This window comes from Pseudonaja textilis, chromosome 2, assembly GCF_049901715.1.
Source record: "Pseudonaja textilis isolate UNSWEBS1 chromosome 2, rPseTex1.2, whole genome shotgun sequence".
Lineage (NCBI taxonomy): Eukaryota > Metazoa > Chordata > Lepidosauria > Squamata > Elapidae > Pseudonaja > Pseudonaja textilis.
In genome coordinates, this window is record NC_141991.1 from 228,041,551 (window position 1) to 228,057,641 (window position 16,091).

Here is a 16,091-nt window from a genome sequence, read left to right on the forward strand (position 1 = left end):
TATGGTTGCCATGGTGAAAAACTGAAGAAGTGTCAATTGCTACAATGAAACTAAAGGCAGGCTTTTTGTTTTGTTTTGCTTCTCTGTCTTCAACACTTTAGTCCCAATTAGGTCTCCATAGTTACAATCTCAGTGTAAGTCAGCCCATATCCTCATATTTTTGTTTTGTAGTATCCACCAATTACTTCTGTCTTTAAAAGTAAGCAATCAACATTTTCATGAACTTCCAGTCAGTCTAATTAATTTTACAATTTTCAAAGGCACTTTCATAAGAAAAAAAATGTTTCTTCTTTTTTAAATGTTTCTTCTGTCCATTTAAAATTTTCTTAGATCACAATCTCCTTAAGTATTTTGCTTTTAAAATGAAATCTTTTAAAATAGCATTTTTTTAAAAAATTGAAAAAGAAGGAACTCATTGAGAGACTTTGGTCTTCACTGTCATTTGGAGTATCTCCTTTCGATTGTTAAGTAATTAAATCATAAAGTGATTAAGAAGATGAGACTTTTGCAGGTCATATGTCCATGAAGCAGTTAATGACATGTAATAAATCCCTCAGCTCCGAAGCCGCTGGACTACAGTCAACCACAAAAAAACTACGTTCCTGTGGTCTTCTTCTGAGGAGCTCTTTCACAGCACCAGTTTTGGTCACCACACTATAAAAAAGATGTAGAGACTCTAGAAAAAGTGCACAGAAGAGCAACCAGGGTGATTAGGGGACTGGAGGCTAAAACATATGAAGAACGGTTACAGGAACTGGGCATGGTTAGTCTAATGAAGAGAAGGACCAGGGGAGACATGATAGCAGTCCTCCAATATTTGAGGGGCTGCCACAGTGAGGAAGGGGTCAAGCTATTTTCTAAAGCACCTGTAGGCCAGACAAACTGAACAAGGAGAGATTCAACCTAGAAATAAGGAGAAATTTTCTGACAGTAAGAACAATCAGCCAACTTGCCTTCGGAAGTTGTGGGAGCTTCATCACTTGAGACTTGCAAGAAGAGATTGGACTGCCATTTGTCAGAAATGGTGTAGGGTCTCCTGCTTGGGAGGGGTTAGACTAGATGACCTTCAAGGTCCTTCCAACTCTGGTAATCTATAAGCACAAGTAGGTGGTCCCCGTTTTCTCCTTTCAAAGAAATTTCCTTCAGTCAGAACCATCTCATAGCTGAAGATTACACTGCTGTATTTCCTCTACTTCTAAGCTTCCCACAGAGCCCTCTAACCAGAGTAACACCTCACCTGAAAGCTTAGATCGGGGGTCTCCAACCTTGGCAACTTTAAGCCTGGAGGACTTCAACTCCCAGAATTCCCCAACCAGCTGGTTGGGGAATTCTGGGAGTTGAAGTCCTCCAGGCTTAAAGTTGCCAAGGTTGGAGACCCCTGGCTTAGATGTTGTCCTTTTTTGGGCCGCACACTAATGAACATGCAGAGAGGTTTGCAAACTTTAGTAGGAAATTTTCCAACAAATAAAAAGGAACAAGAAATGTGCATGCAAATGTGCATGTACACATACAAACACATGAGAAATCAAACCCCCTATTTATATCACTTAGGTAATGTTTAACCATTTTTAGCCTGAACATTAGTTTCTCCATCATCAATGCTATGTTGCTTATCTTGTCTATCCAAAACCGAATTGAATACATGTTGTCTCTTTAGCTATCTCTAACCTGGCTATGAAAAGAAGAAAATAGTTATTATTTAAGAAAATATTCCCCTGTTTTAAAAGGAACAGCAAGCAGAAGTTCATTATCCTATAATTTTTAATGGAACTCAAAAATCCAAATTAAAACATGTCAATCAGAAGAAGATAAGTCCAAATGATCTGTATATGTGATGCAATGTGCTGCTGAAGGAGAATTTTGAGAGGAGTTGGCAGTAGTACCACAGCTTCTCAGGAAGCAGACAGAATATTCCAGAAAGGGACTCAAAACAAGAGATTGCACAGTCCTGAATTGGATGGTGGGGGAATAAAAGATTCAAAGTAGCCACACTCCAGAATACCACAAAGTATATCGGTTAGGGTAGAATGCAGGATTCTACCCGTTTGGTCCACCTCTGTAGAACCGATAGTTCTGAAGAGCAGCAGACAGAGCATACATAGAACTGGTTCTATGTCTGCTGCTGTTTTGGCCCACCCACCCAGCCAGGCTCTTACCTGATCTTTATTTCCTGCTTTTTCAACCGCAGCTGCTTTGCACGACATAGCTACGGTTGAAAAAGCAGGGGAAAGGGGCTTTTCCAACTACTGCGCACTTGCACGCAGCGCTGCTCAGCTGTCCAGGAAGCTCAGCAGGTTGTAAATTTCACTCACGCGACTCGTGCAACTCACGTGACTCATGCATGAGCGCACGACGCAGAGCAACAGAACGGTAGTTATACCGGTTGGATCCCATCCCTGGTAGAATGTCACAGTTTTAATCTGGCAAGATTCTATTAGGTGCAAGCCAATAAGATCTGTCCTTGAGTGGATCTCTCTGTGTCGTTTCTGGGGCTTGGACCTGACACTATTCCTACTCAGTCAACTCTGAACAGGTAGTCCTGTTATTCACTGTTACAACCACAATTGAGCCCAAAATTTCTATTGCTAAATGAGACATTTGTTAAGTGAGTTTTGCCCCATTTGAAGCAAATTTGAAGTAAATTTAAATTTGCTTCAAATCCAGAACCATAGCTTTCAGAAATTCTATCAAATTGTTTTGGATTAACCATGGTTTCCCAACACTATTTAATTATTCCTATATTTTATAATTGTTTTATATTATTTTATTGTATTGTAAGCAACCCAGTTTCACTCTGGATAGCGGAATGGGCAATATATAAATTTAATGAATAAGTCAATTGGAATAGGTTTCAAATAAAGGAGAATATTTGTAGATCAGGGTTGACATGAGGGGTCCTTGGTGCTGTTTGAGCTTGCTTGTTGTTTTTGCAGAGCTTTCATTACTCAAACTAGATAACATCATCAGTGCTAGGGTTTCAAATGAAACAAAATCCAAAGGGATTGAGTAGAAGAGGGCTAGTGTGCATCACCTCTTTTCTTTCACCTTCCCCTCAGCACTTCCCATTGTGTCATGCCTTACCATCATACTTACCCCAACATTTTCACAGCATGTCCCTCCTCCAAGCCCTTCAGATTTTATGACTGCCACCAATTCCCAGCAGCACATCTCATTGGCCTGCCTTCTTTCTTATTTCCTTTCCCTTAGCCATCACTACCTCAGACTGACTAGCCTTCATCAACATCTTTCTATCTCCTTTCCTTCCCTCAGCCAAAACTGGTATCTTCTGCCTTCCTTCAAACCACTGCTGCCCAAAATGTGTGCTCCCAGTCTGTGCATGGACCAAACAATCCAAATATTTGTGTTTCAGTTCAGGCAGGGGCTAGAGTTTATGCATGGGATGTTTTGTACATCCCTACTCTACACCCTTTCCATTACCAAGAAAGGGGAATAATTTTGTGCAATTTAAATGGAGAGATATATCATCTAAGCAATAATTACATGGTGATGTCTTAAATTTCCCATGATAAATCCTCAAAATTTAATTTAGAAAAAAGCAGCCCCCATAGTTATAATAAAGGCTAATAATACAGGTCCTCCGTAAATAAAACTTTTGTAAACAAATGAATTTGCTTCAGTTGGAGTTGGTAAAGTTTGTAGCAAAAACTTGTTCCTATGGTTTCAAACAAGTAGGAAAGGCATTAAAGGAAGAAAAAATCTTAGCCTGACAGTTTTTTTTCTTCCATTCCAGCGTTAAAGTAAAGATACTCATTATATGTTGCCCAAGTAAACCTGATACATATAAACATGATAAAGCTATACAAATAATTAAATTAATGCTAGCACTTTTTCAATTAATCTAATAGTGTCAGAGTACATAAGATAACCTACCACTATAGAGGTCCAAAGTAGACTTTCATCTGATGCCTAATAAACAGTAAGCTGTACCTTGAGAAAATCCATTTTCCCCTTTTATCACAGCCTGGAAAGTAACAATCCACCATTCTCCTAAGAAATTTCAAACAAACATATGCCACTGGTTTGCCAACATTATTGATTCCTGTCCTACCATATTCCTTCTCCCTACTAACTTCAGGCTAACTTAGAAAGTGCATATCTGTAACCTTTCCAATAAATCAACATTACACCTACAATTATTTCCACCAATAAAACTAATTAGCACACTGTTCTTATATGTATAATTGCATATAAAGACAAATTTATTCCTATGATAGCAGGGAGTTTGCAACATAGTGCTTTCAAACACATGTCCATAAATTCAAAGCCCCTAATGTTTAAACATTTTATATATATATTTGGCAGTTTCAATATATATATATATATATTGAAACTGCCAAATGTGAAATTGCACTACATTTGCATGAAATCTTAATTTTTCTCGTTCATAATCTCAGTGTAATATTCAAGCATTTAAATTTTATTTAATATTAACTTTCACTGGGTAAGAATGCTGGGTGACCTTGGGCCAGTAACTCTTTTGTCAGCCCAATACACCTCTGAGAGTTGTTGTTGTAGGAAAATAGGAGGAGGAAGGAGCTTTATGTATATTTACCACCTTGAAGGAGATATAAAAATCTAATAAGTAAATAAATCAAATTGAAATTACTCAAATCTTGCAAGATTTTGGAATTTATTACTGAGAGGTAGGGTCTGAGTCTCAGATGCTAAATGACATATTCACCCATGCAGGACTGAAATGAATAATGCTTTAAAATATATTTATAATCACCCATATAGAAAATGTACCATTAAGCATACCTATACAACAAACCTGCATTATACCAAGTACATAAACCAAGAAAGAAAAGCACATGTATACAGGCAAAATATCATCACTCTGATAATCATAACCATATGTAGTACCAGAGACAATCCAATAAATTTAAATGATAATGGATATTAAGAGTTGTATGAAGATTTAGATTCTGTTCCAAAAAGGTGCTTCAATGTACAGAAAGGATGTCTCCATAGCACTTCTCTATAACTCTTTAACACAGCCATGTCTTTTCCTGGGACAATTGGCAGATGTGTAATTTCCAAGAAAAGGTCCGCTGATTTTAAATGTTAGAGGCTAAAGGTATGTCCATGCTCCAAATTGTTTTTTTGGAATCAAATCTGAAGCACTGCACAGTCCAATTGATTAATGGCATTTGGTTTGCAATATGGCAGGTAATCTCTTCCCTTTTTTCTAAATTGAAAGAATTTTTAAAAATATTTTAAGACCAGTTGAACAAAGAGCTTGGCTGGTACCAAAAAAGCAGGCACACTGATGTTCACTGTCAATATACTGGCCAGTGCAGTCTTAATAAAATATCATCCCTTTAATGCAAGAAAACTAAGGTCAATTTATCTGATCAAGGCCTTATCAGTGCTCTTTAAAGTCCTAATATCTTAGGGAATCACATTTTTCTTTAGTGAATATAAGCACAAAGGCAGCAGGCCTTTACTGCTGTAAATAAAATACAAAGCAACCAATAAATGTTGCATTTGAGTAAATATTGAACACATGCTGAGGAAATTTTTCTTAACTTTATGGACAAAGGAACCAAAACTCAATATTAATTTGCCTATGTCAAATTCTCAGATGAATGAGAGGCAAAAAAGAAGAATCAATAAAGTTTAAAAACTAAGTACTTAAACAGTTTTTGCATTTATGTTGGAAACATGGTTCAAACATCAGTAATAAAATTAGATTGTATTTTCAATATGCAACAAAAATACTTGATTCAGATAGATAAATTTATTACAAATTATATGCTTTTGCTAAACACTATTAAGACTTACTAAAAATCAGTAAAACTTACTTTTTAATCCTAGTTTCAAGAAATTCATTCATGCTTCTAAATAGTAAAAACCATTTATTTTAATCATAATCATCCCAATTATTTAATACATTCAGAACATAAGAGTTATTTATCATAATCAATACATTCTTGTGACCAGTGTAAATTCAAACAAAATATATTCTCTTTAAGGCTACATGTTTTATCAAAAAATCTCAAGACTTAGTTCATCAATACTGATCTCATTGGAATAATTGTCAAAACAGCCACGTATTTCAGCAAAATAGATATTTCAGTAAGGACTTTCATTTATAGGTTTAAAAGTTTAGGAATTTCCAGTAACTAAATATCAGTGGCAGTAACATAGCTTCTTTGAGTACAATGAAACAATAGAATTGCATAGAAAACATGGGAAAGGAAGTTTAGTCAAAGATGAATGACCTAAGCAATTTTTTTCTTCAACAACAGAAAACAAAGAGGTTTAAGAGTGGCACTTCATCTGTCTTCAATCATGTTAATTATGTTTTATTCTTGCTTACAAGTCTAACACCAAACATTGATTTGTGAGAGTTTAATTCACTAAGTTGTCAAAACAAAAAGTTTTGAAATTCTAAGACATCCACAAGTCCAGACAACAAAAGGCATAACGTGTCTGAACATATATAATAACTCAGAAATCTTGAACGATAAGCTAAGTATTCTGAAATTATTTCTCTGGCACTGAATTCAAAGACTGTTAAAACTTTGTTCACATTCCTAGAAAAGTAGATTCTATAATTTTCTTTGCCAACATGTTAACAAAAAACAATCACACTGAAGTATCATTGATGTTTTAAGCTTAAAACAGTATTACTAATAGCTTCCACATTTACCAAATAATGTAGTGTAAATGCTGAACATTCAAAACATTTTCAAATGTGCAGGGATGTTTGGCTTCTTTTTGTTTTGCTTAAATATTTAGAACATTTGAAATTGTCTAGAGCTGTTCATATTTACCTGAATGCTAAATACTTTCCCATTTAAGATGCTTTTTGAAAATTTCTTTATAAGGGAATCAATGATCTATTGCTCTATCCGAAAGAGCAGAAAAGACTGTAAGGTCAGGCTGTATCTTTTTTAAAAGCTTTTTTGCTCAGGTGAATGTTAGTAAAAGATGTATGATTTCACATCCTTAGAAAAGAAAAGCAGGCAGCTTTCTGACAAGGAATACTTCTGTGATGAACCATTTATCATGCTGTACTTCTGTGATGAACCATTTCTCATACTGAAACATAGTAATCAATAGTTTAAAATTGTCTCTATATTTTTGCCCAGGGCATAAATGCAAATGAAACTTTTACAACAAAATTATTCACTGAGAAAATAGCTCTCAAATAGCCTACCTGAAGCCCTCGCCTTCTCAGAATGCTGGACTCGTCCATTCTCTCCCTCATTCCTTCTATAACAATATAGCCATGCTCTATTATCTCAGACTTCAGCTCACTTATTCAGATCCTAGCAGCTGCTAAACACTTACATCACAGTTTATCTGATTGGAAAGGAATAGTCAGCTGACTTTAGCCAGTTATTCACTCAGCAACTTCTGAGCTCATGCATGTTTGCAGTACTGTATTACAAAGCAGCAAGTGGGCTCCAGACACCTAACAAATTTATCTAGACAGGAGTAGCTATTTGACAGAGGAAATCCTGCAAGAGGATTGTTATTCGCACAGAACAATGTGCCTGCCATCCTGTGCTAGCATGCCGTTTTAAGCACAGTCTATATAGATCAAGCTTTTGAGAGGAAGCAGTGAGGTAAAAATGCCTCAGTTAATTAGCAGTGGCACCTAAAGTAAAGAGAGAAATTAAGAGTAATCATGGAAAAAGTGAAACAGAACTGGGTATTCAAACAACATAGATAACTGATTCTAAAAAACATTACCAGTTATTTAGCTTCCTAGGAAATAAAAACTGTCTCAGGATATAAAACTATTTAAAATATCAATACACATAGGATTGATATCTGATAAAAAAACAATTAGTTAGAAAGTTCACCTCAGAAAGAAAGCCATAAACAGAAATATTATTTCTACCATCATGCATAATTTCACACTTTGATCTCAGTGGTTTACTCTGATCATTTTCATTTTATTCCAGCCCTAAACAGAAAGGTGCTTAATGTTGAGATTTAGATCACTGCATATTGCAAAACTAATGTACCACAACATTCAGATATATTTAAAGCTTTAAATTCTGCTTTCTGTATTTCAGTAGAGAAAAATGACTGAATGTCAAAGGAAAATAAAAGTCAGCTTGATAACAAAACAAAGCCTCTTTTTTTTGAGTTTGAGATTTCTAGACAAATTTTAAAAGAAGAGAAAAGCTATTTGGTTTTACTTATAGCTTAGGTTATCCCAATTATTGATTTTTTTAAGCTGTCATCAGGCTATTAAACTTGAAATCAGTTGATTAGACTGTATCATTAAAAATTGCTTAGGGATTTAAATGTCTACCTAGCAAGTAAATTGATTGCATTTCATGCTTTATAAATGGGCTCTGCCACTCTCTTTATACATACGTGACAAATTCTTGCAAACACATATTTGAATCACCACTAAAAAAGGATTTTTAAAAAATATATGAATAACAAATATATGAACATTCATGTTTGCAAACAACTTTAAATTAATTAACAAAATTTAAGGATAAATAAGCAGCAAGACACCAACAAAGCTGACATCAGCCACAGCATAGAAAAACTCAAAGAATTAATGCAAGACTGGAAAATGTGGAAAGACCTAGCCCATTGAATCGCCAAGAGTCAGACACAAATGAATGGATAACATCATCATCATCATCATCAAGCAAAAGAAAGAAAGTGAAATATCTGTCTTCAATTTGTTTAACAACAATTCAGAGTTAAGATGGCTTTAGAAAAAGTGATCCAATATTCAATCTTGACATTATTAGAAATTTCCCTTTCTTGGTTAAGGGAGGCAATTATTAAAGTCAGTTTTAAGAACTCATTGGCTCTTTTGGAAATTGGCAGTTTTTATCCTTTATGTAATAAAACAGCACAGAAAAAATAGAGAAAGAACAAAAACAAACCAACAAAAATACTACAGGTAAAAGTCTTTTGTGTCTGAGGGGTGCGTGGAGGTGTATGTATAAGTCCATATACATGTGTAGAAGGAGAGGGGGAGGGAGAGAGAGAGGGAGAGATAAAAAGTGATGAGCTTTGGTGAAGCACTATGTCTTTGCAGTGGCCTCTGAAAGCCTTGAAACCACACCTGCCTAGCAATAAGGGTTGAGCAGGTATGAAAATGGGAGCTTGAACATTGAGCACTATTTTCAGTAGCCTGTTTCTGGACTTGGAAGCCTAATTTATAGGGACCTGCCTTAATCACTTCCTCTTAGATTGCATTCTACATGGAGCTTCTCTAGAAGAGCATTTGGAAGCTGCCACTGGGCTACAATGCATTGGTATGGGCATTTCATGTTACACCTACATCACACCTCTGCTCCATGAACTGCAGTGAATTCTAGTGTACTTCCAAATTAAAGGTGCTAATTGTCACCTGGTGTAATGCCAAGCTTGTTGTGGGTCTGCCTGCCAAGAATACACTCCCTCTGTACATCAGGCCAGAGATAACTTAGATCAGATCCATAGTTGACTTGACAGCTGTGAACCCTCAAGCAACTGCCAAGCCCACAACAAGGAGAGCATATTTAAGTCCTGTGATCAGGTCTGGGGAGAAGGGGGTTCAGCTGGTACATTGTTCCGGGGCCCATGGAGCTCAAAGGAAGCCCATGAATGGGATTTTTTTTAAAAAAATTACTAAACCAAATTTTTAATAAGAAAAACAACAGGATGGTGTGTCAACCTGGGTGCGCCCGGGCGGTTGGTGGTGTGAGACGGTGGTGGTGGCTCACCGCAAAACACTCCAAAACTGGATCAAATCAACTCATCGGACAGCAAATGGCAAGGAAGGAAGGTGTGTCCTTCCCACGTATTCTGCACAGTGGTAGATTTTGTCTTCTGTACAGATGCAGATAGATAAACTCAACAAAACATTCATACGAAGTCTTTATTATTGGTTCATCAGGTATCTTCATAACTCACATTTGTGACAAAGTTCTTCTTAATGTCCAATCATTTGCATATCTGTCTTTTAGGTAAAAAGATGGTTATCTCCTTATCCCTTTCCTCCCATCTCATAGCAGTAGAGGTATAGCAGCTACCACGAGTCAGTGAGTTCAGGCAAGAGTGAAGAAACCTCCCCCATACCATTGAGGGTCAATTTAGTGACCAATCAGGATTACAGATGTGGTCATGTGACATGGACTACATTTCCCAGGATACCTTAACTACATTTACCATGATGAATTCCCTTAAGGGGACAACTCACAATTACTAACTAACTATCCAATTCCCATACACTGGCTGGACAGCACACTCCCCGCTTGGAATTGTAAAGAATTTTTTTTCTACTAAGAAAAAAAGGAATTAACTATATAACTAAGATAAACAGTAGACAGTAATGCTAACTGAATAGCAAATAATGATATAACTAAGATAAACAATTAGCTATATAACTAAGAGAAACAGTAAACTTTAATAAAGCATCAAACAAAGCAAAGCATGCAAAGCTTGAGGTTCAATCTTCAAGTTCAGCCTTTCTCCGCAGTAGCACAAGGTTGGTGACTGGTCTGGTGTAGAGCTTCTTGGTGAAAGTCTGCTGGTCACAGGAGGAATCTAGTGACCTCACCATCAGGACCTTGACTTTGCAGATTAGTCGATCATAGCTGGGCAGGGTTTCAGACACAAGTGTTGGCCATGTGTTGCGATGCACATCCTTGTCTTTCAGCAAGACAAGGTCTCCCTCTTCGAGGTTTGGTTCTTTGGTCTTCCATTTACGGTGGTCTTGCTTCCAATGGTTCCAAAAGGTGTCGGCAAGCTGTTGAACTTGCCTCTATTGTTTGTAAAAGTCCTTAGAATCAAAGTTCCCTAACGGCGCAGGCCAACCACCCGTCTTCTGAGTTAGCAAGGCAGCTGGAGTGAGAATGGTTGGATTTTCAGGATCTGAAGAAATTGGAACTAAAAGTCAACCATTGATGGTGGCCGTGACTTCTGCCATAAGGATAGATAAAGTCTCATGTGTCTGTATAGATGCTTTTGCCAACATCAAATCAAGGATCCGACAAACTATTCCAATCATGCCTCCTCCCATCAGGGCGTTGATGAAGCAAGAGGCATCCATAAATTTGATGACTTCGATATGGACTGCTCGAATGCTGAGTCATGTGAAGAGTACTGCCCATCATTTGCTGTTAGCTTTACCACCTGGTCAGTCGGGCAGGACTGAATACATCGAGGCCTACATTGGTGAACAGTGGTTTGAAACTCAGGCACTTGGGTGGTAGGTTAGCCATCATCTGGTATAGAGTCTGACCTCGTTGCTTGCGACAATGGAAGCAAGACTGCAGAACAGTTGTTATACATCTTTTGGTGCCTCACCAGCAATGATCACCCCGTCCTCTACCTCCTTTCTCTTTCTTCCTTTCTCCCCAATTTTTGAAGAATGAACTTCCACTTCTCACCCTGTCAAAATCCTTCACGCTAAAAGTAATGAGATTCTACTGTTAGTTTAGTCAGAGGATCTGTGTGCACCAGCCATGCCAAAGGGTAACTGGCAAGAGGTAGCTTTAAAACGCAGGAGGATAAACTGGGGGAGGAAGAGTGGCGGGTGAAGGAAATGTCACTTTTCTTTCATCTGTATAGACTAAAGCAAATCATTCTTCTCCCAGCCGGAAAAAAAAATCTACTTGTGGGCTACACGGACTCCAACACCACTTCTCCGTACTTCGACTCCACCCCCACCCACCACTTTCCAATCTGCTTCACTGCTCTGGAAGCCCCCTCCTTTTTTTAATAACCACCCCACACCATTACTAACCCACTGCCAAACCGGTCATGCCGGAGGATGTTGCAGGCAGCAGAACATTCTCCACGGCATCTCCAGACCCTGTCACGTCTGTCACATGTGCTCAGTGTGAACCTGCTTTTATCTGTGAAGAGCAGAGGATGCCAGTGGTGAATTTGCCAATCTTGGTGTTCTCTGGCAAATGCCAAACGTCCTGCACGGTGTTGGGCTGTAAGCACAACCCCCACCTGTGGATGTCGGGCCCTCTTAGCACCCTCATGGAGTCTGTTTCTGACCATTTGAGCAGCCACATGCACATTTGTGGCCCACTGGAGGTCATTTTGTAGGGCTCTGGCAGTGCTCCTCCTGTCCCTCCTTGCACAAAGGTGGAGGTAGCGATCCTGATACTGGATTGTTGCCCTCCTACAGCCTCCTCCACATCTCCTGATGTACTGGCCTGTCTCCTGGTAGCACCTCTATGCTCTGGACACTACACTGACAGACACAGCAAACCTTCTTGCCACAACTCACATTGATGTGCCATCCTGGATGAACTGTACTACCTGAGCCACTTGTGTGGGTTGTAGACTCTGTCTCATGGTACCACTAGAGTGAAAGCACCACCAGCATTCAAAAGTGACCAAACCATCAGCCAGAAAGCATAGGAACTGAGAAGTGGTCTGTGGTCACCACCTGCAGAACCACTACTTTATTGGGGATGTCTATGCTTTCCACCTGTTGTCTATTCCATTTGCATAACAGCATGTGAAATTGATTGTCAACCAGTGTTGCTACCTAAGTGGACAGTTTGATTTCACGGAAGTGTGATTGACTTGGAGTTACATTGTGTTGTTTAAGTATTCCCTTTATTTTTTTGAGCAGTGTATTTAGAGATTACATATTGAACAGAAGAAAATAAAAATACAAAAAGAAGTTGTGTCTGATGTGGTTGGAGACCCAATTGTAATTCCTCAATTACCGCCAAGTCCAGACCAAGTCCTGAAGTAGGTTCACAACTAGTGGCTGCTCCACATTTGACAGTATCAGACCCACCAAATATACCTGCATGTCCCTGCATGTTTCTACATTTAACAGTGTCTATATTTTGGCAGGAAGTGTGTTACTGTATTGTATTATTGCTATAATTCTTCCATTGATTATGTGCCATAAGGTGCTTTCAACCCATATGACCACATAGATAGATTTGTTATCTTATTAGACTGCTTGCAACCCATTGAGCCATCCTTTGTTATTGTTCTGACCCAAGCCTCGTTCAAAGCAAACAAACACCAAACAGCGATAAAAGCAAAACTTTTTTAATGCTTCTCTGTGAATTCTGTTCATTCACAGTAAAACGCTATTAAAAACTAATTGTCCCAGATGCAAGAAGACTTGCAGAGGTTGTGCAAGGCTGCCAAGAATACTAGGTTAAATTGCAAGGAAATAATCAAAACCAAAAGTCTCCAAACATAAACCAAGATAGTTTGAGCTTCCACAAGACTTGAAGTACAAGAACCTCTTTGCTTCCTGCAAAGAATCCCATCTCTGAGGGCTGGCTTTTATCCCTTAAGGGAGGGGCCATCACTTTGTAGCCTTACTCCCAAGTCGCCTGTGCTGCTGCAGCTGCTCTTTCCTTTGAGCAGCCCTGCACACACGTGCACTGGGCACAAGCTCCTCAGGATCCTCTGCATCACTGCTACCAGCTTCCACAAGCTCCGAGGGCAGCACTCCACTCTCTGATAGTCCTGGCCCCATCCCTGCATCACATACAGCCCCTTCATCTGAGTCCTTGCTTTCCCAGATCTCAGCCATCCACACCTGCTGCTGGCAAATCACAACAGTTATACTGTACTTACTTACCTAAAGAGATAAACAGAATGACCATGAGTGGACAAAAAAATCAGAGTGGGATTGGGAAAAACTTCTGACTTCCTGCCAGTTTCCCCATTGACTTTGCTTTTGGAAAATTAACTGGGATGTTGGAAATCCTGACCACATGGCCACATCTGACCTTGGCAGCATTGCAGTTGTTTGTGAATACAGCTGGTCTAGATATTCTTGAAATTTCAACTTTACAGAAGAAATACCTAAACCACTTTCTCAATTTACTTCCCCCCTCCAAATTCTAGATAACACAGCTGGGTGAAATACCAGCCTCCACATTAGAGTCTGCCCAGGAGGAATCAAGACTGTGGCATTTCTGAACAATCTTCTTCAATACACTAGAAGATAGTGTATCACCCTTCACAAGAAAGGAAGCTTACCAACAACAACAAGGGAGACGTAATAATGCTTTTCCTCCCTTATTGTCAAAGTATGGGCTTATACCGGAGAGTGTAACTGTGCCTAATCAGGTCCAGTTTCAATCTTTCTTTGCAGGTAATCCAGGGATTATTTCTGTGACTCCCTTCATCTCCTAAACCAAGATGCATCCAAGATTGGCAATTAGGAAAAGAAAAAACAAACCACTCAGGGGAATTGCATCAAAATCCTGAGTGCACAATTCAAGTCATGATGACCTACTGTGGCATATCTATTTGACAAAGTACTAAAGGTATTAGCAAAATGCTGATAGAGTCTGAAGAAATAATGGGTATTTTATCAGATTATACTCCCAATTAAAAAGTATACAAAACAAGTCTACTAGCAGTAGCACTTGCAAAAGGCAGTTATCTGCAGATTACTAGGCATTAAAAAAGAACATGCAAATGCATGTTGAAATGCATATGGTAACTCAGGAAACCAAAATACAAAATAAAACTAAAACCCAAGGAGCCTCAAAGAATTTTCTCAGTAGACTTGAGATCAATTCAAGAGGAATGCAAACACTTAAATTGAACAAGGTTGAACAAGGAGAGATTTAACCTGGAATAAGGAGAAACTTTCTGACAGTGAGAACAATCAACCAATGGAACAGTTTGCCCTCGGAAGTTGTGGGAGCGCCATCACTTGAGACTTTCAAGAAGAGATTGGACTGCCATTTGTCAGAAATGGTGTAGGGTCTCCTGCTTGGGCAGGGGGTTGGACTAGATGACCTACAAGGTCCCTTCCAACTCTGATTATCTGTTATCTATTAAGAGGAATTAAAACATTTAAATATCACTTGATATAGATGCTATATAATAGAAATATATTTTTATATATATATTTTTGTTTCTTTTCGATTTGCATGCCACTAGCTTACAGCGTATTTCATGGGGCTTCTAAGCAAAACACTACATGGTTAGCCCCAATGGCAAATAATTACTCTTTTATGCAGCTCCATTCATTTAAAACTTTTGACTAAGTTTACACATATTAAGTCATAATGTAATTTTTTTAAGCTAAGTGTATTATAAAAATCCATGCAGTGTGAATTATTCACCAAAACATAGCTAAACCATGGCTTAAGTGCAACTTGTAAATCAGACTGTGGTTTAGTGTATGGATACTTTTAAGCTTAACTACTTAATACCTCTCTTAAGACAGCTAGCCTCCCTAAAATTCCTGTCTTTCCATAGCTGTGGGAACATTAGACTTAAAGGAAACATAAGCAGCTTAAGGTTAAACATACACACACACACGCACATACATTTTCTGCTTCTTTGCTTGGATCCCTAGCAGTATTTTTTTTCTTAAACCAAAAATGGAATTTGGTTTTTCTAATATAGTCTGTATCTTTCCTTCAACCATCTTCTTTTATAGCTTATCCTTTCATTTCCATGGGCACTACTGTGTTTCTAGCACCTGTAAATATCTTCAATTCTAACTAAATTAACAGGTAACTATTCATTTGATATATCACAGCACATTAAATCCTTTTTCATAATATATAAATGATTTATGCATGAAGCAGAACATAATGGTAGTTTCTACTGCAAGATGCTGATCATTTTTATACATTTCTGTCCAAATACTTTTCTTTCAGGATAGCAGATGAGAGTGTCCTTCATTTACTGAGTTATTTTAAAACAGAATTTCTAAAAGTAGAATTACTAATTACCTTTTCTGTTGTCCAAACAGACACATCTTCTATTTTTAAAATGAAATAAAAATAGATCTATAATGATGACAGCCAGTATATACTTCCCCCCTAGCATCATCTTTGTGAGGGTTTCCCCAACAATAGAATCTTTGAGGATGTGGAAAAAATAGGTCCTATTTCCATCTAACTTGCACGTTATGCCAAAATATTATCCTGGAGCTTTAAATATCTATAGCAAGGATTGCTATTTAAGATTCTTGCTTCACTTTTAACTTTTTAAAAAGATTCCAGGAGGGTGAAAGAGAAACAAGGACATTTTGGAGTAGAGGTGAAAGGTACATTTCTTACCAAAGGCCAACGAGAAAGATAAAAATACAGGTTTGTATTTAGCCATGAGCAAAGTCTACAATAGGATTATGC

General features: G+C 38.0%; 1 protein-coding gene across 7 annotated transcripts in view; it reads right to left on the minus strand.

Moving 5' to 3' along the window:
• MAST4 (microtubule associated serine/threonine kinase family member 4) overlaps window positions 1-16,091 on the minus strand; it is a 210,049-nt gene that overhangs the window by 154,561 nt on the left and 39,397 nt on the right. Inside the window, exon 1 of one of the 7 annotated variants that reach the window (XM_087927219.1) lies at window positions 7,187-7,263. The exons of the other annotated variants lie outside the window; for them this stretch is intronic. Within the exon in view, the coding sequence (XP_087783345.1) occupies window positions 7,187-7,237 (51 nt within the window). The 5' untranslated portion in view covers window positions 7,238-7,263. Of the gene's footprint in view, window positions 1-7,186; window positions 7,264-16,091 lie in introns of those variants that run through there. 7 annotated transcript variants of the gene reach the window in all.